This window comes from Pterocles gutturalis, unplaced genomic scaffold (assembly GCF_000699245.1).
Source record: "Pterocles gutturalis isolate BGI_N339 unplaced genomic scaffold, ASM69924v1 scaffold10931, whole genome shotgun sequence".
In the NCBI taxonomy this organism is placed as follows: Eukaryota; Metazoa; Chordata; class Aves; order Pterocliformes; family Pteroclidae; genus Pterocles; species Pterocles gutturalis.
The window spans coordinates 692-26,380 of record NW_010105518.1 but is presented as its reverse complement, the minus strand read 5'-3'; the positions used below and the strand labels follow the sequence as shown (position 1 = coordinate 26,380).

The 25,689-nt window shown below is 41.9% G+C and overlaps 2 protein-coding genes across 2 annotated transcripts; both read left to right on the top strand.

The window, feature by feature from the left end:
- The first annotated feature begins 429 nt into the window (after positions 1-429).
- TEX12 (testis expressed 12) lies at positions 430-1,723 on the top strand. Its single transcript, XM_010087426.1, has 4 exons — positions 430-489; positions 1,038-1,149; positions 1,255-1,306; positions 1,579-1,723. The coding sequence occupies exons 1-4, from the start codon at positions 430-432 to the stop codon at positions 1,721-1,723; spliced, it is 369 nt and encodes a 122-aa protein (XP_010085728.1).
- Positions 1,724-6,114: 4,391 nt separating this feature from the next.
- On the top strand, positions 6,115-24,997 carry BCO2 (beta-carotene oxygenase 2). Its single transcript, XM_010087425.1, has 12 exons — positions 6,115-6,223; positions 13,377-13,581; positions 14,669-14,880; positions 16,169-16,284; positions 18,205-18,307; positions 19,456-19,584; positions 19,728-19,888; positions 20,420-20,569; positions 22,421-22,558; positions 23,185-23,367; positions 24,417-24,527; positions 24,884-24,997. Exons 1-12 carry the CDS (start codon positions 6,115-6,117, stop codon positions 24,995-24,997), a joined length of 1,731 nt encoding a protein of 576 aa, XP_010085727.1.
- The last annotated feature ends 692 nt before the right edge of the window (positions 24,998-25,689 follow it).

Sequence of the window (25,689 nt, the reverse complement as noted above, 5' to 3'; positions counted from 1 at the left end):
GAGACCCGTCAACCGCCCGGGGCCAGCGCTGCCTGAGGAGAGAGGCCCGGGCAGCGGGGGGACCTCCTGGGCGGAGGGGGGGACCCCCGATGTCCGTAGGGGCGGGGGGTACTGGGGAAGCGTAGGCAGAGCTGGGGAGGGCCCGATCCCTTTCGGACAAGGCAGGGGTGGCCTCAGCAGCCCCAGGCCCACCTCCGGCAGCTCTGTGAGCCCCAGGCTGGCCTGGGACTCGGACTGTTCCCTGCAGCCCCGGCCGGCGCTCTGGCTGTGCTCTGGCAGCCCGCCTCTCTGCACTGAGGAGAGCTCCTTTCCAGAGGAGACCACAGACGTACCGGTTACAGGTTTTACACGTTTTTATAGAGAGATGTTTTCCAGTTGCACAAGATAACGACTTACCACATACCGTGTTGTACTTTTTATCAGGCAACGATGACAAGCAACACGCAAAAGTCTGATGAAAACAGAAGTAAACGTAAAAAAGAGATGGAGGTGAGCGGTTCTGTGTGAGGAAGGGAGGGAGGGCCTGGACCCTTCTGGCCCCTGGGGAGTGATGAACCCCCCCACCCATCCCCATGTCCTCCTCTGGCACTGCTGTGGATTCCTGTCAAGGAAAGAGAGCAGAGAGCTCCGTGTCAGTTCGTGGAGGTTACAGGAAACACGTGTGACTTTCTTGTGTGAGGAGACTGTAAGATTTCTCTTAGTGTTTGAAGTCCAGCAAAATTGGGCGTGCACTGCAATGCAGTTATGTGGGACTTCTCGAGAGTGAGCTTCTGACGTACACCAGCTTTGACTGGTAGGAGCAAAGGTCTCAAGCTGGTACTCCCCACGCGGTCCCCTAGTACTGAGATGCTGTCCCTGTTCATGACGGATGGTGTTGATGCTGTGGAGCCAACAGCAGTTGCACTTTCTTTGAAAACAGTCTCTCAAGACCTTTTTAAAACTCCTTTTTTTTTTTTTCAGTTAAACCCTATCTGTGCTAAGCTTAAATCCTAGAGCCTGTGTTCTGTGTTTTTTTTTTTAATGTGCTCTGTTACTAGAATGAAGCTTCCGAAAATCCTCAGTTGTCCTCCCTTGACAAAGCAGATCTGGCTTTTTCTGAGGACTTGCAGTCTCTTCACAAACCTGAACCACTGGAAAAAGTTTTAAACGGTGATGTATTACATATAGTGACAGTAACTATGTAATGACCTAATTGGACGTTGAGATTAAAATTAATTCAAATGTTTAAATAAAATTACTTGTTTCTTTTAACAGAGATGAACAAAGAAATTAAGAACTTGTTATCAAAATATGGCCACATTTTAAGGCAAGTTAACTTTGTCCTATTTGTACAGCACTTTTCTAACTTCTCTAGATAAGATGGGTTACTGTGGCTGCAGTTGAGAGAAATTAGTGCTGAAAACTATCAAACACAGATCTTGAAATAAAAATGCTGTTTCTGTTACAGCAGAGAACAAATTTGGTCAGAAACAGTATTGATGGACAACACATTTTTAAGTAAAGCATAAAAGCAGCTTTAAGTAGTGCGAAAGTTAATGGCTTTAGTATTGATTTTAACTACAGATTTTTTCAATTAAGTGAGAGAGCAGCGATGGATGCTTCTTATGTCCAAGAACTTGATGGAATCTTAAAAGAAGCGAGGACCATAGAAACCCACTTAAAACAGAAAAGGGAGAGTCTGAAACAGAGATTCACTGTGATCACAAATACTCTGCAGAGCTAAATGGAGTTTGTTAGATTGCAGAAATGCAGAACAAAACTTGTAGTATATTTTATGTATTAAAATACAAACTATGATGAGTGCTATGAGTGTTTCATAAATGTCTTATGTAAATATTTCTAGCAGTTCAGGAAACTTACAACAACTTAGGCAGCAACTTATTTTTTAAATAGTACAGTACACAGGGTAGTGGTAGTGAGTAAAGAAAATAATACTAAATATCCATTTAAAATCCTGTGACTCCAAGGGATTCTACACATTAAAACATCTTTTTTTTACTTGTTGACCCATTGCTTAGGCTGTCCCTGTGCTTCCATCCCTAGAAAATATTGGAAACATTTGAAAAAGAAAGTAGAATGAATTTTTCATTGTTTGACTTTAAGGCTATGGAAGTTCAATATAAGCAAAGTCAGAAGCAGCCGAAGTATTTCTAATGTCACTGCTAAGGATGTTTTTTTATTTTACTGTCACATCCAATCTTTTGCTCTAGAACATTGTACACAAACATTTCTATGAAACATAGAATTTTGCAATGTAAGTGGAAAAGGACCTCAGATTATTTCATGTTAACTATTTTCTGTTTTTTTCTTTTCTTTCTACTTTAGAAAATATTTTGGTGCTAAAATGTTAGTAAAATGTACTTGCAATCTTATTACCATGTTGTCTCGGAATATAGATTGAAAAGATCAACTTAGAAGTAGGAGAGTTCTATTAAGAATACTATTTTGGGAAATGTATAAAGAGTCATAATGTCTTAATTTGAAAATATTTTTAAATTATTCTACAGCTTTTCAAATGAAACCAAGGCCATTTTGACATAAACATAAAAGCACATCATCAAACCTTTGCAAGTAATGTCAATAAATAACTAGATAATATTAACATAATCCAGGATTACACTGCTATTTTATTTTGTTATTTAGATACATCAGTATTGTTTGCTGGATATCCAGTTTATTTAAGGATTCTTCTGGAGATTTTTGAGCACTTTTTCTTTCTTGTCATTTGACTCTGTTAAAAACGGTGAAACATAAAATGTACAAAGCACCATTTGTACAAATTTTGAGGCTAATGTAATAAAGAAAAGTGCTAGATAGTCCTGTTGCTAGCAGAAGATATATTTATATCTTTACCCCAGTACTGTGTATTAATTTTCTCTTTAAATCCTTTCAGACTTACTCAATAATCCTTTCCCTCCTTTTGTTAGAAAAAAAGTCCCAAGCAACTGTGCTACCTGTCAGACTGATGCTATTTAAAACAAATAAGGAGAGAAACTGGACATGTAGAGTGAGATTTTTCAAGGTATTTAGCTACCTAAAGGTACAGATATGTACTTAGTAGGATTTTCAAAGTGCCTAAGCATGTAAGCGCCTTACATGCTTAGGAATTTTTGAAGATCCCTTAAGGTGCCTATCTGCATCTTTAGCATCTAAAGACTTTCAAAAATCTCGCCACTAGTCTAAATCATATTTTGCCAGTCTCTTACTTTTTCCAAATAATTGCATCTCATTTTGTAATCTGTCTTGGTAGTGCTGTTTAAACAGAAGAAAGTAACATAAAAAGAGAAGATTTTGGAAGTTAAATTTTCTAGAATATTGTGCAGAGTGTTTCTAAAATCTACAATCATCTAGAATGACAACAAAAAGAAGTTTAAATTGTTATTTATGAAGTGTCTGAATTTAGAAATTTACCTAGTTATTTATGTAAGCCTGTAAAGAAAACTTACACAACTTTAATTGCTGTTAAATATCTGCCTGTTACCAAAGTCAGAAGCTTGCTGCACATTATCTGTTCGTGCTTAGGAAAATTATGTAACCTTTTTAGATCACCTGGATTTAGATTATCCTGTGTTGGTTTGTGTGGCTAATATATCCAAGTTGCAAACCTTGGCTCTAGTATTAAGTATTATTAAGAGGCAGAACTTAGAGAAATCTATTGGATCACATAATCTAAATTTCTTCCCTTAGGGGATAAAGAAGTCACAGACCCCCAGTGTTACTGTTGCAGAAGTTTGCTCTATTTAAAACTTCATAAAATCCAATAAAAATTAGTAAAACTGTCCTTAGAAGAATGAAGAACTGCTTAGTCTGGTATTCGAGTGCAGTTAAATTCAAGACATACCTCTCTAGATGATGACTTTTTCTACAGTGATTTCTTATGCAGTTGGTTGCCGTTACATGTCATAATTTAGAGTTGGATCTCTGTGCTAGTAAGGGGATTTTAGAATTTGAAGAGACATTGAAAATAAAGTCAGTAAGTATGGCCATAGTAACCCAGCTGAGATTATGAACAGTGTGGTTATGCTTATTAAAGGGAAGTCATTCAAAGCTTTGTAAGATTTTGAAATAGGTGTTTTAAAAAAATCGTTTTAAAATTCCTAAGAGCAACAAAGCTTCTGGTTTTGCTGCATAACTCTATGTGAGGATATATATAAAAATAGCACTGACCAAGTAAAATGAATAAAATATATAGTTTTATAAAGTTCCTGCTTGAAATGGTAAGTTCAGGAAGTTTAAAACATCCATTGAAAATAAACCAGTCTCTTATTTTTTGAAGTTAAAAAATACTTCAGCAATGGATATATCCTGTTATTAGTTGCTTTCATACGTAAATATCTTCCTGCTTAAAAGGGAGCTTTCCATAATTACTTTGATGGCTAAAAATACAGAGCGTTTTTCTGTTGGCTGCCCTTCAGTGTTACACTCAATATCTATATATATGGGAATATTCGTTACACAGTTTTTCTTCTAAATGATTAGAAAATAAAATTTTACTGTTTTCCTATTTGTCTACAGTTTATTTATCCTGCTAATGATGTTTCTGCACTGATTGCTTCTCATGGATTTTGGTATTTGGGAGAAACAAACCAATTTGTTTACTCTCTTCTTCTGATATGAAACTAAAAGCTCATTCATTCTGTCTGGGAGGAACGAGCTACACATGAAATCCAACTGGCACCCATCCCATCACTATCTGCTTTCCAGTTTTACTGAAGGAGGTTTGAACAGAAAATTAATTGGCTTTAAAGCTGCCAAATCTGATCAGCAAAGCTCAGCTAGTAGCTATGTTTTCTTTAAGCTTCTCCCCCTGTTGTTTAAGTGGTAGTGCCTTAGTAAATTAACAAGAACGTCTAAGATGACAGATCAGTAACAGAGTATAAATGGATTTTTAAAAAAAAATGTGGAAACGTCTTAGCCAAAGTTCCAACCCTCTTGAAGTCAAGGGGATTTTTGACAGTGAGTCTTTTGCATTTCTGAGCTTGCTGTGAGTACCTCCACAGTCTGGTAAGTGTAAGATTGCTCTTCTATTACCTAAAAGCTGAAAATGGAAAATAACAGATAATGCAGAGACAGCTTAGGTATTCAGCAAAGAGAATTCTTCCCCGAGAAAAGGCTAATTGTGACTGTTTACTTAAAATTAAACTGCTTTTTAGCATAGATGTAGGAATGTGGATCATACTAGAAAAAGACCAAACTGAGTAGGTAATAGATGTGTTTAAGGGGCATTATATTCTGTCTAGAACTCACCAGAATTCAATTTTGCTAAATCATAGAATCTCTGTAAGAAGAAATCAACCTAGTCTGCAGCAGAATATTTAGGATGAGTGATGATCTGTCCCATCTTAAGGACAGTGGAATGGGCTCCTTGGAGCGCTGTGTATGCTGCTTCGCTCTCCCTCAAGGGCTAGGGCAGCTTTTAAGAGCTACTTAATAACATGAAACAAATGTAGTCAGCACAGTGCGTTTGCAAAGTGCTAGCAGCTTCCCCTCGGCACCCTGAAGGACAGTGTCCATTTAAGGTCCATCACAGTTTGGAACAGCAGAGCACAGCCTATCACTGGTCCTTCTTGATCTGATTTGATGGTTTCAGCTGGTGGGGCAACCAATATTAATAAAGCTTTGAGATTCTTTGATGTGCAAAATGGTTATGCAGATTTTGAAAGAAAACAAAGTGTTTTTGACAGGTGAAAAAGATGAGACAAGGTGACAAGAATTTTTAAAAGAATTGCCTTGAAGCCTGGCTACCTCCGTACACAGATACCTCTCACCCTGTCCTCTAATTTCTCCAGCTACAACTGGCAAGTAGTGATAAGGCACTTTTCCTGCCAGCAGTAGGGTATGCTTTGACATGCAGCAACTCACCTGGCCCAGCCGCAGAGAGGCTCTAAGGGCTGCTGGGGTGCAGGCAGGTCTCCCCCATGCCCTGCGACCGCCTGGCCGGGCTGGAGCACTGCAGGGCAGGCTGGCTGGCTGGCTCATCCTGCCCTGGCAGCACAGACATTCCCGGCTTTTATTCTGAAGTGATGATGTCAGGCAGCTCTCCCAACCATCAGTGCTGGCTGCACACCATCATCCTTGCACCGGTACCTTTGCCGCCTGACCATCGCCGACCTGATGCCTTCTTCCAAGCAGAATATGTTTTCCAAAATCCTTTTGTTTGCCGTCAGCCTCCTGCTTGTTAATTTGTGGGATTTCCTCTGCTCTTTGCTGCAATTTATTCCAGGTAAAATGCATAAACAAACAAGTGCTTTTATCCCATCGTCTTGGAAAGGGGTTTTCTGCTGCCGTTAAGAGCTGCTGCTGACACAGGTCTGTAGAGGAATTTCATTTCTATTGATCAGAAATGAGGAACTAAGCAATTTGAAGTGTTTGTCAGCAGCCAGAAATTCTCTGTTGTGTATTGAGAAGGTGAACAGGAGAGGCAAGTGCGTTGCACAGATTGGATTACTAACAGATACTGATGGTATAGAGCTGGAAAACCAGGAGGCAGTGGATTGTCCCTGCAAGGGAACCTGCTGTGAGGCATGTAAGTGGGCTGTGAAAGGGAGAGGATTGTTTAGAGCAGTGACATTACTGAAGCTTTGATCTGAACATACAAGTGGGAAACTACCCCAAAGGGAAACTACCACCAAACTCTGTAATTTGTGCCATCATTGCACAACTTGAGCTGTTTTTTTGTTTTGGTTTTTTTTTTTTTTTTGTCTAAGAGAGTGAGATCTGTTATCACAATATAGGAACCAATAAAGATCATTACTTAATTCACCAGAATATCTGTTTTTTTTTTTTTTATGGTGGTGGTGGTGTTTTCCTCCCCTTTGGAATCAAAAGATTGCTTCTGGGGTATCCAAAGATCTGAAAGGTTCTCAAACCTGCCTTGTTGTGCCACCAGAGCACATCCATGGATACAAATTGAGTCTAGGAGGTTTATTTTTCACTGCACATGTTCCTAAGGTGGTGTAAGGCATGTGTTATCAGCCTTATCTCACATCTGTGGGACAGAAGACAGAAATTTTGGAGGCAGAGTAATTAGTGCAGACTAAATAACCAAATATTAAGTCTAACATTGGGAATATTATATAAAGCAACCTATGGTGTTAGCATTTCAGAGTGTGATAAAGTACTTTTCTGCTGGGGAAAAAAGGCTTATATGAGTAAATTTGTGATGTTCTTTTGATCTGCTAGCAGATTGCAACAACTGTATAAACTTGGTAAAACCGGGGCTCTGCTGAATTTAAATTCTCTTGCACTTTACCTCTTTCATTATGTCTTGAAGCAGAATTGCATAGAAAAAATAAAGAGCTGTGTTTCTTATCTTGATTACCTGAGTGACATGAAAAGCCTGCAAATCTCCTTGCCTCATTTTCTGTATCTTTTTGAAAATTACAGATTTTCCCTGACTTTTACTAAGGTCTTAGTGAAAAAGCTTGCTGATGTAGAATTGTCTCCATTTAGCTACAAGGTGAGAATGTGGAATCATGAAAAAGAAACATCTCTATTATTTGCTCAGGCATTTGAGTGAAATGGTGATAATAAAAGAAAGAAGTGTGAACAAAATTTATTTCATCTGGCATGTTTCCCATGACACCGGAAAAATTTTTCTAGGAGAAGCGTTCCAAGGACTTGATTGTGTAAATCAACATTTCACAAAGAAATTACACTCTCTTCATGCTGTCAAGAAAACAGCCCCGAAGTGTAGAATGTATTTCTACAGGTGTCTTGGGGAAAGCAACAGATATTTCACATGCGAGAGTATGCACGGTTCACAGCTGCTTTTCTCCCTTGCCTCCCTTTGACAAGCCTTTCTCCCACTCCTTTGCTCCATTTCTTTCCCCCTGTGTTTTCTGTCACTTCTTTTATGTTCTTCTTTGCCTGTTAGCAAGGAAGTGGGTGACTGAGCCCCTGACAATGGGAAATCAACCAGCTAGATGGAACAAGGAGTTAAGTACGGGGACTTCTCAGCAGGCGCAAGGCAAGTGCAACAACTTCAGTTCAGAAATCAGTGTGGGACACTCAGGTGAGCCAAGGGGTTCGACCCTGGTGAAGGCGGAGGGTGAAGGCTAGAGCCTGAATGGCAGAAACCAACAGCTACAGCAACTTCAGGTTGGGGTGGGGAAAGATTGTTGTCTTGTCCTGTTGTTCCAATCTGTGATTTACAGGGACCATAATGTGGCCCGTATCTTGTGCCAGAGGCTTTCCAAATCAGCTGTGTGGTTGTTCTGAATTTGCATGAATCCTAAGGGAAAACAGAAATCTTGCTTCACTTTCCCTGCTTGGAAAAATATCAACGTAGGTTAAAATCAAAGTGTATTTGATATATCCAACGTGATTTCTATTTCACAGCTAGCAAGTGGCTTCTGTGTTTCCTCTATCCACTGTTAAGATTTTCTGTCCCACCCATTGCTGTTTAAGTGCAATTTAATGTCTGATTCACTGCTACCCTACTCAAAGCAGGTGGGGTGGCTTCTTCTGTACAGAAACTTTTTCAAGATCCCTGTCCTTTTTTCCACTGTGATGGCACACCACTCTTCGAATGGAAGCAGTACATAAACAATGCCAGACTATGATAATTCTGTAGTAATTACTTACAACCTTTCAAAAAGATTTGAAGAAAAATGACAATGCTGTATTTGGCACTTCCTCTGCTCTGATGTGCCAAAGTAGGTTTAGATCTATAAGCCTATTTTTTAAAGATTTGAGGTAAAATTGAAATTATAGCCCAGAAATGAGATTTTTTTTTTGAGATGGCTGGTTGTAATCTTGTGCTGATTTTCAGGTATTATGTTCAAGCAAATACAGTAAGCCCCATTGGGACTGTAGTGCCTTTATTTGATTGCTTATGCAAGTTTTTCTATCTTGGAGTGCAGCCAGAACAGTAGAGCAGAGTCGGTATTTAATTTTGTTTACATGTCACTCAGCATGAAAAACCAGTCTGTCTTCTGTCTTTTGCAGAGATTGGTGTCTTCCTGGGTAGCTAGGTATTACAGCAAGTTAAGCTTTATGATCGAGCTCTTATCTGAAGGTGATTCGTCTTTATTACAATTGCTCATCAAGAGTGCATTCAAGTAGGAAGTGTTTGTGTTCTGTTTGCTCAGTGTATTTCAGAGTAGGTGCAGGTTTTTAGTATTAAACTGTGATTAAAATTGGAGGGTAGACTTTATTCAGATTTATTGGGGTTTTTTAATAGGGAAGAAGTGTAGGATGCGCAGCCATGGTGGGTTTTTTTAAATTTTTTTTTAAACAGAGCTATGGTCACTGGCAGACGAGCAACAAAACAATTTCTTTTGATGTGTTTATTCTGTATTGTACTGTCCTGCATACATATTGCAGCAGCTGGATTTTTTCGGAATGAATGCAAGCCTTTCCTGTGCTGAGGGGGGGAAATGAGCTGCATTAGGCCCATCTGGTCTTGCTGCTGCTGGTACTGATCAAATCTCAGTACATTTCACAGATAATGAGTCTTGAAAAAAAGAAAAAAAGGGGCAGGTTACATAAAGTCCTTGCAAAGAACCTGTCTGACCATACCTACACAACCACCCTGGGGCTGCTCAAAGCTGCATTACTTTGTAGATGATGGTCACTGAGGAACCCCCTGACAACATCTTGTTTCTAGATCAGACCAGTGGTCTGCAATACTGAGGCAGTTTGCATAATGCAAGCAAAAGATACTTTTTTTTTTTGCATGTGTTTTGCTGAGTTTAGAGAAGGCCATCCTTATTTTTGCCTTCTGTTTCTTGTCCTGAATCTCTTCAGAACAAACTCACCAGAATAAACGTCTTGGTTGGTTGGTTGGTTTTTGGGGTCTTTTTCTTTTTTTTCTTTTTTTATTTTTTTTTCTTGCACCCCTCCTCTCTTCTTGGCTTTTCAAAATTGTCCTAGAATGACTTCTCATGTTTCTGAAAACTTCTGTATTGACTCGTTAGGGTATCATGGTTTGATGACATTTTGCATGCATTACTGTCAGGATCTGCAGCTCATTTGAGTGGTTCCCAACAGGAATCTTGCTATGCTTGTTTCTTTCTCCCTGGTCTGATAGGACAGGGTATTAGCTTCCATCCTTGTATACAGCCTGTTCTCAGACGCTTCCTAGACTGGGTGTTGAAATGGATTCTAACTTGATGAATTCTAACCAGACCAAAATTCAGGAAGAATTACTAAGATGATTATGTGAATGGCAAGGCTATCGCAGGAGAAGGAGAAGGAAAAGAACCTGGCTTGCTTAGCTTAGGAAGTGCTGTGATTGCTCGCTCTAAATACAACGTGTGGTAAACACAAGAGAGGGAGAACTACCAAAGCCACCTAGCGCTGCTGACAGAAGAACAAGAGGGACAAACTGCCCTATGAATAACGTCCTTCTGCAAATTGAAAGGATTTTTCTCAGCATCTGGGCAATGAGCAGTCTTCCAAAGAGGGCATAAGTGCCAGGACACATAGTCGCTTTCAAGATAGAGTTTATACATATGACTTTCTGGGACAGCAGTTGGGAGGAGATGACCTGGAAGGTCTCTTCCAGTCCTATTCAGGCTCTTTTGTGAACTTTATCTTTCTAAATTCCCATATGTAGTTACGCTGCTCTCCAGGAAATTTCTATGTAGTGCCATCCTTGGTCATGCCATCTTTGTTTCTGCCTGGATGCAAAAATGTCTCCTTAGGGACACATTGCTCTCATTTTTTTCCTGCATATTTTACACCTTTACAAACTTTAGCTTGGTCCACTAAAGCCACATTTCTGCAAGTACTCGTGGCAGTCACTAAGCTTGCCAGGTTTTAGTTGATATGAAAAGCCTCTGCTTCCTTATGCCTAGGGAAATACCCTGAAGCACTAGTGTTGGGATCAGATTGAGTGCTTCATATAGGATTTAATCAGAACTTAATTGAATTTTAAGAGGGAGAGGATGTTGGTGGTTGGAGGTTAATTGCTTTAGCCCTGCAGACTGAATTCTTTATCTAGCTGACTTACCATATTAGAGGTCTAAAGAAGGATTTGAGGATTGGCAAGCCAGAGAACTGCATTGAAGGGATCTTGCAATTCACCTTCCTGCATGCCTAACACCCATTCTATCTGTGGCTGTTCTAAAGAAGGAAGCTTAGAAAAATGCTGTCTGCCAGCTCAGTTCTTTTGCAGATATTCTCCTGTCTGAAACAGCAAAAATTTCCTCTGTAGATGTGAACATGTGGCTTCAGTGGCTCAAAGGTAAATTGTGCAGCAGCTTCACTTAATCACCTGGATTAAAGAATGTAGGCTAGAAGAAGCAGTGGTGAAAGTGACTGGTGTAACCAGAACAAATTGCTGTCTCAGAAAATCAGAATGCTGTTCAGTATCAGCCTGGACTCTAGTGTGTGGTCTTGTCTGTACTAGACCTGGTTCGGGAATAGATTTCTGTATGCTACACTGTCCTTTTTTATCAGTGTTTCACTTACAGCTAAATGTTCATCAGTTCCAGCTTAGTTCAGAGCTCAATGGTCTTACAGTGAGGATGATGGAACAGTAGCAGAGCAGCTCCACTGACCTGTGGACATGAAGCCTGTGATAGACGAGGAGGTGATAGCACTGGGAGGGAAGGCAACAGCCTGTGTACTTTCTAGGTAAATCCACCTCTGCAGCTAAATGGATTGCTAAAACAATCCTCGTGTTGATGAGGCTTTGCAAGCCAGGCTGCTGGAACAAACAACTGACTGTGTGCTGTTAGCACACAGCATTCCAGTCATTTCATGCTTTCTTGATGCTTTTGTCCTAGAACTATACCTCATAAGGAGGATATTGCATTCAGACAAGAGGCTCCATTAGAAATTATCCTTTTCTGCTATTGCTTATTTACTTACCAAGTAAATCTATTTAATCTTTTTTGTCCTGTCCTGCAAATGTATTTCAGCTCAGTTTCATTCGTGGTCTTCCTGACTTCAGTTCTTTGGGGGGGTGCATTTTTGTTTTGTTTTGGGTTTTTGTTGGTTTGTTTTTGTGCAAGGGGAAAAGCCAGTGATTACCTTTCTGAGCTTCTGAAATCAGGTGGTACTGGTGAGTTTGAGAACTGACCTGTACACCTGACTGTTCAAGTTAAAAGGAACACTGTAAGCATAACATTTCTTCACTGTGAAATGGTCAGCATTAGGAAAACCATGCATTAAATTTAGCTGCAAAAAATGCTGCTTCTTACTGTGAGGAACCTTATAGCACAAATTTTTCAACATTGTTTCAGAAACCCTTAGTGAACCCAGCTCAGATTAAGTCCTAGGCAGAGGCGTCTGAGGCAGCACTGACCATGATTTGACCTGGATCCTGCGTCTCATTAAATTGTGTGTTGCTGCATTGGTGACTTATCTGTAAGCAGCAGTGAACATAAGCACAGCGCAGGTTGCGATGGCATAGCCCAGGCTACAGAGCGATCCTTGCAGCCAATCTGGGAGCATGGAGTTGAAATGAACCATATCTTTATTTGCCATGCTCCAAACCTCAAAGCCACGGACACTGCTTGTCCTTATCCTTTTTGTTCAGCTTGCTCTGTGCTGTATTGATTTTTCTTTCCTGTGTACGCTTTACTGCAAAAACTTTTGCAGTCAAGGACTTTACAAAAAAGTTTTCTTACTTTGCAAACAGAAAGGGAGAAAATCTGGGTCTACAGAAGAACTAATAATGAATATGGCTAGAAAGATTAAAGGCTGTATAAAATGGAAATTTTTTTTCTCTTTAACTCACCCATGATTGTGATGCCAAGGAGGAGTTAGAGGGTGTTTTAGAATGCAGTTTTCCTATCTGAGGTGTGCCCAGCTCTCCCTTGCTTTTGGCAGCATTGTCGTGTAAAGGCAACATGCACTGCTTTACACGCTGCTGCCTCATTACATCTTTCTGCTTGTGGCTTCAGTCTGCAGCAGTCAGACTAACTCCTTGCTGTCACTTTCTTCAGCAGATTGCTTGGCAGAAGTCACTAGGAGATTATTTTTAGGGCTCCCCCTCAGTATTACCTTGCGTATCATCCCAACTTGGAACAGATTTCTTTTTGCAATCTCGTAGGTTCTTCTAATAAATATCCATTTACTTGCTCTCGGTTAGTTCTTGAAATAAATTCCAACTATAAGTTTCTTTAATTAAAAGAAAAGTTCTCTTCTTTCCTATCATCGTGTATTTTATTGCCTCTTTTGGACTGCAGAACAGGTGTTTCTAACGGATTAGCTACAGGGGAGTTAAATCCACTGGATTTTCAGCTCCCTGTGGATGTGTGGGGTATTATGGGAACACAGCTTTAGTTTGAGTATCCACTACAGCTTGGCTGCTTGCTGAATGCTATTCTCCTAGACATCCAAACTGAAGCTCTAGCAATTGTGTGTTTATTCAAGTGAAAATCGTAGTTACTTGCTTTTTGTACTCACTGCTTTCTTTGCAGGTTTAAAGAATTCCCTGCCCAGCCCATCAAAAGAGGAAATCACCTTCCACGGCCCCAAGGGTTTGCAATGCATCTCGCCCTTAGTGCAGACGGTAGAGGAGACCCCTCAGCCCATCCCAGCGAAGATCAAAGGACATATTCCCGAATGGATTAATGGCAATCTTCTGAGGAATGGTCCTGGGAAGTTTGAGTTTGGCGAGGAGAAGTAAGTCTAGGTTTGGTGAGTTCATCAAATTATTCTGGCCTTAGCTCTGCCTAAACCTAAAGGGGAACCCCCAAATGTCTCACTACTGTTTGGAGCAGGTTGTAGTTTCTTTTTAAGTAAGGCAAGGAAGAAATGCTTATGTTCTCATTCTTTCAAGAACAGTTGCTGCCTCATCTGGAAACTCCCAGTGGGCTCTCTGAAAATAGGAGCGTGGTTAATTTATTGAGGTTGGAGAAGCTGCGTCACAGAGAGGCTGTGACCTACTCACGATGATATAATGAGGGAACAGAGCCGGGGATTAAAACATCCACACTCCTAGTACTTTGTCATTAACAAAAGTCCATCCCACGAGCACTCTGGAATCTGGGGCAGGATTTGTGAAGTTGATTGCACCAAATTGTGTGAGTTGCTTTAGAAGAAAATCCATCATGTTCTAAAAATAGTATATTAAAATATTTCTAGAAGGCAGCTACTGCCTTTGTCTTGGAATCTGCCATTCTAGCTAATTGACAAACCTGGCTCTTCCTCCAACAAAGCCAATAGCAGCAACTGGCCAAAGGTGATCATCTTATCATATTTCCAGAGACAGATCGTATGGTTTTCTCTTGGTCTCAGAGATTTCTCATTTCAGAGAGAATAGCATCCTGCAAACAGCTGAGAGCCAAAGGCTCCTTCTTGTGCAGTTGGGCTTGCAGTAATCATTTCTGTTCTTGTTGTACAGTAAAGCACAATTTCTATTCCCTGTGCAGACGTCTGCATAGTGATTGGTTTACCAGTATAGATGGTTTCCCTGAAAAGCTCATACATCGCATTTTCAGAAGTCTCTGAGGTCCACTTTCAAAAGTAATATAGGGAACCTAAATCTCTCTGAAAGCCAGCATCTAACTTCAGGTCCCACAGCTGCAAATACACCTGATTTGTTTCACACAGTGTTTTCCCAGACTCATCACAAGGCTATGCATGTTTAAGTGGTTATGGGATCTGGGCATTAGCTTTTCACAAACAATAATAAACCTAAAGGCAAGAGGGACTGTATAGGAGAACATCATATAGTGCCCAACTCTTGTTCTCTTATCTCTTCTTGAAGATTTAACCATTGGTTTGATGGCATGGCCCTGATGCATCAGTTCCAGTTGGAGAATGGCACAGTGACATACCGGAGCAAGTTTCTGCAGAGCAGTTCCTACCTGACCAACAGCCAGCACAACCGCATCGTGGTCTCAGAATTTGGGACGCTGGCAATGCCAGACCCATGCAAAAGTGTCTTTGGGCGCTTCATGTCACGCTTTGAGATGCCACGTAAGAGAGTTTCTAAGAAATAAGAAATGTTCAGAGATTTTCTAGGGGAACTTGTGGTTAGATTTAAAGGGAGATGTGAGGAAGTCTGATAGGCCTATTCTGAGCCCATTTTTTTTGCTTAGAAGAGGACCCCGTGGAACAACAACAACAACAAAAATGCTAGTTGGTGTCAGACTTAGCTGGGAGATGCACATTCATTTTAATGTGTTAGTGCCACTTCAGCTCACCTGATTCCAGAGTTTGTTGCAAATTTCCAACAGATGTTGTTCCCCAAAGGACACCCTGTGCAGTCCTGGTAATAAGCATTACAATCGGCTGTTGTACCCGAGACACAGCTTTGCCTTTAAAACACCTTGCCTTGCTAAGCTTGTAGGGTAAGCGGGCTAATCCTTCCCTTCCTGTGCTAAGGTACAGGAGATGATATGAGTAGGGTGAGAGACACTACCATTACCTATGGGAATCTGTGCATGTCAGGAAAGAAATAGCCTTAAATACAAAGTATTTTCCACTAAAGCCAGAATAGCCCTAAAGTTTGCAACTAGTTGCTCACGTGTGTGAGCATCTTCTGCTTCCTGTCTTCCCTGAGGAGATGGATCCTGCCCTGCCATGTCATCTGTTCTCTTCAAAGGTGCTCATACCTTCACGCAGTGGTCTGCCTAGCTCCCCAGCTCCCCAGCCCAGCTCTCTCAATACATTTCAGAACTATCTACATCCCTTATCTTTGCCAAGCTCCAGCAGGTGGTTCCTGCACACCCTTGGCTGTTCGACTCTTCACACCCATACAGGCCATTCCTCCTGTGTCAGTTTTAAAGAGAAAGAGGGGAGAAGCAGCATTCCCCGTCCAAGCACTGGGACACAAATAGCATCCTCACCCTCCTCTCAGCCCAAGCTGTAGCTTCAAGTCTTGCCTCTGTTGTTTCCAATGCTGTAAATCAAACATGGCACTCTTCCTTCATATGGCTGCCACAGGAGAGGACTTTGGCTAGGGAGGAAAGGGAGAGGGATAAGAAGAAATAAGAGGTCAGAAACAAAGAGCATATGGAAGTAAAAATATTATCTTTTCTCCCCTGTAGTGATTTCCATGAGAACCGGTCCTTGTCCTTTTATCCTGAACTCACCTGCACAGACAGTTTCCGGAGTGCCTTTGTAGATTAGTGAGATATTTCTAATCAATCACAGAGGGATTAGTGTCATTGCAGATGGGTTTATTTGTTTAAAGATGTCTAACTTGCGATAATGTGACGTGAGCTTAAACAGAGCTGTGTACAACTCTGGGATTTCGTTTCAGAACCGAGTGACAATGCCAGTGTGAACTACGTTGTGTATAAAGGAGACTATTATGTCAGCAGTGAGAACATCTTCATGTACAAAGTGGACCCAGAAACACTTGACACGAAGGAAAAGGTGTGGGCAGGTGGGATAACGGGGTTAGTTTGTGGTGTGGGAGAATCACTCCTTGCTGTTTCCAAGAGCAGCAAGTGGGAACCCAGATTCCAAAAGAAATGATCAGGGCAGCTCTGGGCCATAGCCACAAGCAGCATCTCTCCCTGGTGTGCTCGAGTCCCTGAAAAATCTACTTAGCAACAAGGCAGCTCTCATGAGTGAAGATTCAGTCACTGTCCACTGTAGCAAGCAAGGGGGAAGACAGAGATAGACTCATTTCCGCGTAGGTACAGCTGGCATTCTTCCAGCGCACTCGCTGCTTGTCTGGACTTGTCTGGACCTACCAGTGTGTGAAGAATAGAAGTGCATACAGGAAGAAGTTAACATACAGGAAGAAGTTAACATCACTGATCTCAGATCTGTATTCTTGCCCTGTCTCTTCATTCTTCCTATCTGTTCCCTTTATCTCCTCCTTACACCCCCAGCTTTAAACACTCCAAAACGGCCCTTCCAAGTCCTAACTAAAAGCTCTGTTGCGAACAGGAGGTGAAGTCCATGTAAAGTCAAGTCCATGTTCAGCTGCCGCTTTTTTCTCCCATGCTAGCAAATAAACAAAAAGTCAGAGTAGAAGTCTTCCCAGGTATCCTGTGCACGGTCTCACAGGCTGTATCTGAGGTATGAATGTGACTTGTGAAATGACAGCATCAGCTATACGTCCCCCTGCCTGAACTCTTAGAAGGGATTTGGGTATTGTCGGGGCTGAACAACTGTGAGAAGGACTGAGGAAAGATTCTGCCACTCCCGAGTCAGTATTCACTGCTGTGCCCGTACGTTACCACGGAGTATTTAATACCACAAAATACCGGGCTCAGCACACCCTCAGATCTCAGGAGTCCCTCCCTCCCTACAGGATCAGTTGTCAGTCATGAAGAAGCTCTGTTTATGAAGTATAGCATGCTACTTGCATATTGCAATGGAGAGTTCGACGATTTGCTGTTTTATCTGCTTTGTAAACCATAGCTCAGTGATGAAAAGATGTGTGGGTATTTTCAGTTTCAATGTTCAGCTCTGCTGAGCCATCTTGTCATTAAAAAAAATTCCCCTTAAGCTTCGTTTTAGATGCAGACTGGTATTTTTTGGCTAAGTGAAGAAATGGAAGAGATGATTTCACATTTAAACTCTCCGATTTGACGTGCCTTAAAAGGACATGGTTTGCTAGGCTTCCAGGGGTGTGTCACTCTTTTCTCCTGGGGTCTTCCAAAGGGTCTCAGGTTGGATACTTGCAAGTCATTTTTTTAAACTTTTGGAAAAGAAGCATATCTTAAAAGATATTTAATATTTCAATGTATGGTTTGATCTTCCTCCAACCCTTTTCCTTCAGACTTTCTTCCCAACACATCCCCTTCACTGAGCCCAATCCACACCCTAACCCAGGAATGCGTGTTAACAGTACTCACAATTGTACCTTTGCTCTAACTGTGCCTTCTAGCTGGAGGCAGTGAAGCTAAACTGGTTTTCTCGGTGAGGAGAGTATAACACTGACCATCAATTAGCTATGGGTGCTTTCAACAAACTGGGTGATTTTGGGGGGCAGTGACTGTCTCTTCACGCATGTCTGTCTGTGGTTATTACATGAGGTCCTAGATAAAATGCTCGTGGGGCAACATTCCCACTGTGCCAGCACACCTCCTGCCATTGGTAATGTTCATGTGTCCCAGAGAAGTGTCTTGTGCTATTGGTCCCATTTTACTGGTAGGACTAACCCATTAATTTTCAAGGATTTCAGGAAGATGGCTGGCAAAATGCAGGCTTAAGTCCTGATCCCACATTAGGGCTATAATCACCAGGCTGTTCTTCCTCAGACTTCCATGAAACCAACTGTGGCTTGCTACAGAGCAACAGGAAACTTCTATACTGACTGAAAATCTTTGGCATTTGCAGGTAGACTGGAGCAAATTTGTTGCAGTAAATGGGGCCACTGCTCATCCTCATTATGAGTCTGATGGGACAACATACAACATGGGCAATTCCTATGGGAAACACGGTAAGGCTGAGCGTGACCAAGCCTGGCTTGTGGGCAGGGTGTACAGGCTGCTTCTTGCGGCTGCTTCAAGGAGCAGGTGTTGAAGGAACTTCAGTGTCTAAAGAGACCTTGAAATTGCTGTTTTCTCTTTGTGTCAAAATGCTGGCAAACCAGATTAGTTCTAATTTCGGAGTGTCAGTCTGTCCCATAAAAATGGCTTCTCCCAGCAATTAGTTTCAGATGCTTCTGACTTTGGCCTGTGAATATCCAACAGGTTCTCCTGTTCCTTTTCCAAGCTTTGATGGCAAACAGGAGAATGATTTTTAAAGTCCCATCCAGTGTTGAAGCCTCATCTGAAGGATTTTGACAATTAGCCACATGTTTTCCACTTAGGATAATTGGCTTTTGACAAGGACCATAAGGGTTTATACACGAGAGAAGGTGGAATTTATTAGTGCTATCTTACAGCAAAGCTGAACTTTCCGGGATATTTTTCTTCTTCCCAAAATTATGAGCACTACATCTAGTTGGGATCTAGTTACGTTGACATGGTTGCTCAGAGCTAGCATTCACTGTTAGTTACATGAAAGCCTTCTTTTTGAGGTGCCTGAGGCTGCCTGTAAAAACAGCCACTGCCCTTTATTATGATACCTCAGGCTGGTTCCAGTTCACTGAACAGTTGCCCAGTTTTGATCATCTTTCATTCTTGCAGTTTTCATTTCCTTTTGGCTTTAGCAATATCTAGCTTTATAGCACACGCTGTTTTCAGCTGGAGAAACCAAACTGTAGATTATTATTCAAATGTGCTGTTCTTTCCTGCCCATATGCTCAGATGTATTAAATGAGTGTAAGTCATCACCAAGGCTTAAAGTTTTAATTTCCTTTGATACACAAGCTGTTAACTCGGTTTTCTTCCTGATCCTGTTATTATAGGATACTTCTAAGTTAACATAAGGAATGCACTGCAGACAGTAAAATTAAATGGCAGTCTACCAGACTAGGTAATCCCCTGTTGATTGTTTTATTGACTTGATAACATTTTCTGCTCAGTTTTTTAACCGTGGTTCTTAGTATTCTAGGGAAACAGAAGGGAACGAGCGTGACTTTGGTTTAATGAATGTGGACAGTCTCACATCTCAGTGGTGTTGAACACTCTTTCTCTTTTCCAGGACCTAGGTATAATATCATTCTGGTCCCTCCGCAAAAGTCAAACTGTAGTGACACGTTAGAGGGAGCTAAAGTGCTGTGCTCCATTGCTCCAATGGATAAGATGAAACCCTCCTACTATCACAGCTTTGGTAAGAATATCTTCTATCTCAAACTCTGTGGATTTAGCCTACTGTGAGGCAGAAAGGACTGTTCACTGCCCTCTGCCCCCAAGATTTTTTTATCATCTCATGTACCTGATACTCAGATGATGTGGTCTTCCTTCTCTTTTTAGGAATGAGTGAAAACTACATCATTTTCATTGAGCAACCCATCAAGCTGAATCTGTTGGAGATTATCACTTCCAAACTCCGTGGGAAAGCCATTTCTGATGGGATAAGCTGGGAGCCTCAGTACAATACTTGCTTCCACGTGGTGAATAAGCACACTGGGGAGGTAGGTGGATCTTTGGCCTTTCTAGCCACTGTGCAACTGGAGCTGGAATCTTAGATCCCAAGAGAAGAGTGCAGGGTAGCAGCCACAAATAGCTGTATGAATCAATCCAGAAGATACTGCAGTATAGGGTTTATAAGCACGGGCGTAGGTTTATTAGAAATGGAATTACTTCATGCATTTTCCTCTCTGTTGATTGATTTCCTTGCCAGCCCTAAAACAACAGGCAGAAATAAGCAGTTTGGTCTTCTTGGGACTGCAGCACAGGGACTGAAATGCCATTCCCAAGAACTATGAAGTATTAAAGGTCCAGGACAGCAAGGCGCCTGTGCTGGGATGCTTTACATTTTGGCTTTTCCTCTTCTGGTTTTGCCTATTTACTGGCTTAAAGCAGCTGTTCTGTAGTAACACAAGGGCACAGGACAAGTACCAAGGAAGGAGAGGGGAATGCAATGGGGGAGAGAAGAGAAAACTCTTCAAGGTGTGGCTGGGATCTTTAGCGAGGAAATTTAGCCTCTCTTATGGTCACTGTAGGTGCTGCCGGGGCAGTGGTACAGTAAGCCCTTTGCTACTTTCCATCAAATCAATGCCTTTGAAGATCATGGCTGTGTGGTCCTCGATCTGTGCTGCCAGGATGATGGAACAACTCTGGCTACTTACAATTGCGGGGATTGTCTAGATCAGGTAAGATCTCTGTGTTTGCGTTGCATAGGATCTGAGGGGGGCCCGTGCTGGTTGAGTTACTTTTCTGAAGCATGGTTCAGGTTAGCAGAAAGGAGAACGCAATGGGGGACTGCAAGGCGGAGGATGTGAACTGGGGAAAGGAACCACAACTATATGGAAAAACTAAAATTATGATCTATTGATCTATTGTTTTTTTTTCTTTGCTTGCAAATCTCTTAGGAGATAATCTCTTAGCAGATAATATCCATGGAGCGTTTCCTTGGAACATTTAAAACTGCTGTGTGATGCAGATCTCCATCAGCCTGGCAGAATGTACTTCTGTTTCAAAATTTCATTTTTAATGACACTCATTTTCCATATCGGTGTGTAACAAATCTTTTCCCCCAAGAAAGTACGCAAAATAAGTTTTTGCATGATTTTAAAGGGCAAAGAAAAAGAAACCCTTTTGTTTAAAGGCATTACTTCAGAAACCTAGCTTTTATTATGTAAATCGCAGCAACACAAACATCACAGGAACCCCTACGTTGTTCCTCACATTCACCTCACAGCAGCATGTACCCGTAAATCACTTACTATGTTCAACTCTGTCAAAAGCACTATCTAAAGCCATGTAAGAGGCATTATTTTGCATAGGTTGTACATTGGAAAAGTGGGGGTGCTTTCAGCTTCTTGTCCGACAGATGTGCTTGTTGGAAACCCACCATACTGTGAGCGAAGGGCAGGCAGTTCCACAACATGTTCAGGCAAATCCGAACTTCCTCTGTCTGTGTTCTGAGCTGTCTAGAAGCAAGTCAGTTCTTATCTGAAAACTGTATAGTTGTGTCCCTGTAGGATCATTTTGTTCTGCTTTCCTTTGCTGTTTTTTGTGCAAAGATGTGGTGAACGTTAATTCAAGTACAGCATCGTGTTTATACATTTTGCTTTGCAAACTGATTCCAGCTTTTGCTCAGCCTTGTCTGAGCACAAAAGATCTATAATTTGATCTGTCTGAAGGTGTCCTTATGTCAACATTAGGCATGTGTTTCCAACACCCACGTTCTTTAACTGACAAGTAGCGTAGCCATTAAGCTGTATACACACACGAGTGCAAGTCATTTCAGAACAGAATCTTAAATTTACGCTGCACTGAAAGACTAAGGCATGCCTGAGCATGATTTTTCTGTTTTCCCCGAATTATGCTTAGTGCTTTTGCTTGCTGACTAAACCACATTTTGTCTGGCAGAGTTCCTCAACCAGTTTACTGTGGCTAGATAAACCATAAAAGCTTTGAAAATAGGGTTTCAAGATTAACACATATGACTAAAGTGAAGTTTCACGTTGAACTGGTGAGTTACAGATTGAAGTAACCGAAAAAACGCCAAAACAGGGTCCTTGCCATCTATTTTATTTAGAAGGCTTCATATTTGGAAGTATTAGGGATTCTAAACTTGGCTTGAATAGAACTTTAGTGGCAGTGGTGGAATTATTCCTTTCATGTAACCTGCCTAACGTCTTGCACACGAGGGGCTGCTAATTTGCTCTTCCCTTTGCTCCTCAAGTAAAGATTTCCCGAACGTAAAGTCCATGTGTACCTGAGAACAGAAGAGGAATATCATGCAGGCTAACTTCAGCATTAATTACTGTGAAAGCAATGTTGGCCCGTTTAATTGGTTGTCTTTTTGTTTTCTACTGTAAAGCACCGGAACAAGCAGAGCCCTTACCAGAACTTGTTAAAACATGTAATAGAAAGAAGAAAATCTCAGAGGTGGGAGGAGTATCTAAAACTTCAGAATTGTTCCCAAATAGGGCACTTAGGCCAAAATGCCACTCTCCTCTTTCCATCATAACTGTAACTTTCTGTCTCTCTAATAGATTTATGACTCAATATCCCAAGCTTTCCCTCGTCGCTTTGTTCTCCCACTGAATGTGAATTCAGACACACCTGTGGGGAAGAATCTGAACCCACTGTCTTATACGTTGGCAAGGGCTGTGAAAGACGCAGACGGCAAGGTATGTATGAAATGGCATTTATGGCTGTGGTGAGATTGCCTGCAACAGTTACCATCCTGTGCCATTATCTTCTCAGATCTTGACCACCAAGCAAGCAAGCAAGGTTTGGTCATTACTAAGATGGGACTTAGTGTTTTCGTACAAAGACTACCACATTGCCTTAAATGAGAGAGCAAAGACAGATTGTGACTTAGCAAAAATGCCCGAGTGGATTATGAGCCTTTACAATAATTGGCCAAACTTCAGTTTCTTGATAAAATCCTCTGTGCTTTCACCTGGGTACAGAACTGCTCTTTGGAGTCATCTCTGTGTGTACTTTGTACATCAGATTGCTGAGTGCTGGACCTGGGATTTTCTGAGCTAGGAGTGCAGGAATACATGGACTTGCTCCTGTTTTTCACTTTAGACTGATCCTTGAAGTTTCCAAGGTCTGTGGACGAGTCAGTTCTTTGGGTGAAATAGATAAGGGAGATGAAATGCGTGCTTCCACCTGCCTCAGTACCATATCAGGCTAATCCTTAAACATTTCTTCTCCACAATGGCTGTGCAGTGGCTTGGTGGGACCAATCAGGTCTTCTGCCCAGGGAAAACTAAACTGACACTCATGTAATGCATACTTCTTCTAGGTCTGGTGCACACATGAAAATCTCTACCCTGAGGGCTTTGAAAAGGTTGGGGGCTTGGAGTTCCCCCAGATCAACTACTCTCAGTACAATGGTAGGAGATACCGCTACTTCTACGGATGTGGTTTTCGGCATTTGGTTGGAGATTCCTTGATCAAAGTTGATGTGGAGACCAAGAATTTCAAGGTGAGGTGGAGTGAGATTATATTTTTCCAGCAATGCGAGTCATTCCACTGAACTGTCCTTGAAGACAGATCATTTACAAGACCCTTTACACTTTAGGGGATCTTTGTTCAAATGGATCTGAGATGAGATTCCTGATTTCATCTCTCATCTGGCACCTTCTGCATGTGGTACACTTTCCAAACAGGAGAGGTACCACTCCAGGTTCCTAGACAGATGAAGGAACAGAAAGGGTTGGATAAAGTAGGCATGCATGTTCCAGGCCAAGGAAGAGTCATCTCTTACCAGACAGAACAGAAAATACCCAAGCAGCATAGGCAGTTGGAGATAAACTGCCAAAGTATTAATGACTTGGGCAGGAAACAAAGTCTAGGATATTTCCAACTCCAAACACAAGATGGGATTTTTCCTGTCTCCCTTAAGCAGGGAATAATGATCTCCAGAGTGTTAAACCCATTAATCAGAGACTTTCCTGGAGGCTAGAGAGAGTTAGGAGCCCTCAAGAAGGGATGCCCATTTTAATTGTTCTGCTTTGGATGCTCATTTTGCAGTAAGAGCGCCCTCCTTCAGCACAGCTTTGGGGTGCTATGGCTCTGCCTGTAACAGGAGGAGCAGCTATGCCCTCAGGTGGTGATGGTGATAGATCTCCTCTCTGCTGGCACAGCACCTCTTTGTCCACACTGCCTGGGCACAACATGGTCCGCACTAGGCTGATGGGAAGGTGGCTGTGCTGGCTAGGGTGGTGGTGTTTTCTGAGCTTGCAGCTTACACCTTACATATGTGCCAGCACAAACTATTGGAGGAAATGAGTAACAGGAACCCTTTTCACTGCCTGATTGCATGATGCCTGGCACAAGGGGCATGCTGTCACAACACTGGCACCAACACAATACTGGAATCAAAACAATTAATTAAAAGGTTGAACTATAGGTTTCTTGGAGCATGGAGTATGCCTGGGTATCTTTGTGGGCAGCACTCCAACTTGCAACTGTAACTGTAGTAGACAAGTATAAATGAAATTAAACACATCCATGTGTTACTGTGCTTGACAGATTTGGCAGGAGGATGGATGCTACCCATCAGAGCCTGTGTTTGTGCCAGTGCCTAATGCCACGGCAGAAGACAGAGGAGTCATCTTGTCTGTTGTGGTCTCCCCCACTGAGGTAACTTATTGCTACTAGTTTGTCACAGTCATGTAGTATTAGGTATACTTTCTAAACCATAAAACTGAATTTGAGGTGCTCTGGCAAATAGTTCTAGCACCATGACCCCCAAAATGTGTGCCTCTTCAGCTGCCAAGCACAGCCAGAAAAACTTCAGGTAGGTGTGTGCCTTGGAAAGTCAGTGTTTCTTGAGTGGCATCTCTGACTGTCGGTGCTCCTGGCCAGCTGTCTTACAGTTTAGTCTCTACGGTCTGGTTGTACATTTGGGCGCCTTTGTGGGTGACAGATGTAGTGGTTTGGACAGTGGAATGAAATTCAGCCTGGGCATTCATTCTGGCTTTCTTTTTATCCTTCAGAATCAGAGTGCTTTCCTGCTTGTCTTGGATGCAGAGACCTTCACAGAACTGGGGCGAGCAGAAGTTGCAGTGCAAATGCCTTATGGATTCCACGGCATCTTTACTTCCCACTGACTTGTCACCTCCTGTAACTCAGGGCCAGGTCAGGCTCAGAAGAAACATCTGCTTTCTTTTGCCTCCCACCTTTTGCATTATGCCCTGGATGAAGGAACTGCTTTTTCTCTGTCATAACCTCCGAGTTACTGCTGTATTCCTAACAGTATATGGCAAAGGGTCTGCGGAAGGCAGAAGCCCCTTCACTCAAACAGCCCACTGCTTCATCTTACTTTTCTGACTGTCTTGATAGACCAGTTAGCAGCAGTTCACAAAGGCTGCCATGCATGAGGTTTGCAAGGGAGAAAATGGAAACTAAGACAGCTGTTACCTTCCCTTGGTAGCAATGCACTCTGAAGGGAAGAAAGCATCAGTGCTTAGGGCAGTGACTTTGGCTGAAACGTCTAAAGCAGAAGAGAGGAGTAAAACCAACTAGTACCATGTAGGCCTAGTGAAGGGATGTAATTTCACTGCTATTGCATAAAGGTTGCCTCCAGTGGACTCCAGAAAGTAGATGTAAACACTCGCAGAAGCTGTACGTGTAGTGGTTTTCTCTGTACACTAATGCTGCCTTCAAATAAATCCTTGTGAAGTTTCTTCCTTTCTTTCTCTGCCCTCACCAGACCTATGACCAACTTTGTCCTGTGCCACAAGAGTCAACAGCTGCAACCCTGACACATACACATAGTGGTTTTGTAGACATGCATGACGCA

What these genes read in the sequence shown, in the direction of transcription:
- BCO2 (XM_010087425.1), top strand. Translation starts at nt 6,115, where the DNA reads ATGCCTTCTTCCAAGCAGAATATGTTTTCCAAAATCCTTTTGTTTGCC. An exon ending in CACTTGACACGAAGGAAAAG is followed by an intron (nt 16,285 to 18,204) that starts GTGTGGGCAGGT and finishes TGGCATTTGCAG; the next exon opens with GTAGACTGGAGCAAATTTGT. An exon ending in TGAATAAGCACACTGGGGAG is followed by an intron (nt 19,889 to 20,419) that starts GTAGGTGGATCT and finishes TGGTCACTGTAG; the next exon opens with GTGCTGCCGGGGCAGTGGTA.
- TEX12 (XM_010087426.1), top strand. Translation starts at nt 430, where the DNA reads ATGACAAGCAACACGCAAAAGTCTGATGAAAACAGAAGTAAACGTAAA. An exon ending in ACTGGAAAAAGTTTTAAACG is followed by an intron (nt 1,150 to 1,254) that starts GTGATGTATTAC and finishes TTCTTTTAACAG; the next exon opens with AGATGAACAAAGAAATTAAG. An exon ending in AAATATGGCCACATTTTAAG is followed by an intron (nt 1,307 to 1,578) that starts GCAAGTTAACTT and finishes TTTTCAATTAAG; the next exon opens with TGAGAGAGCAGCGATGGATG.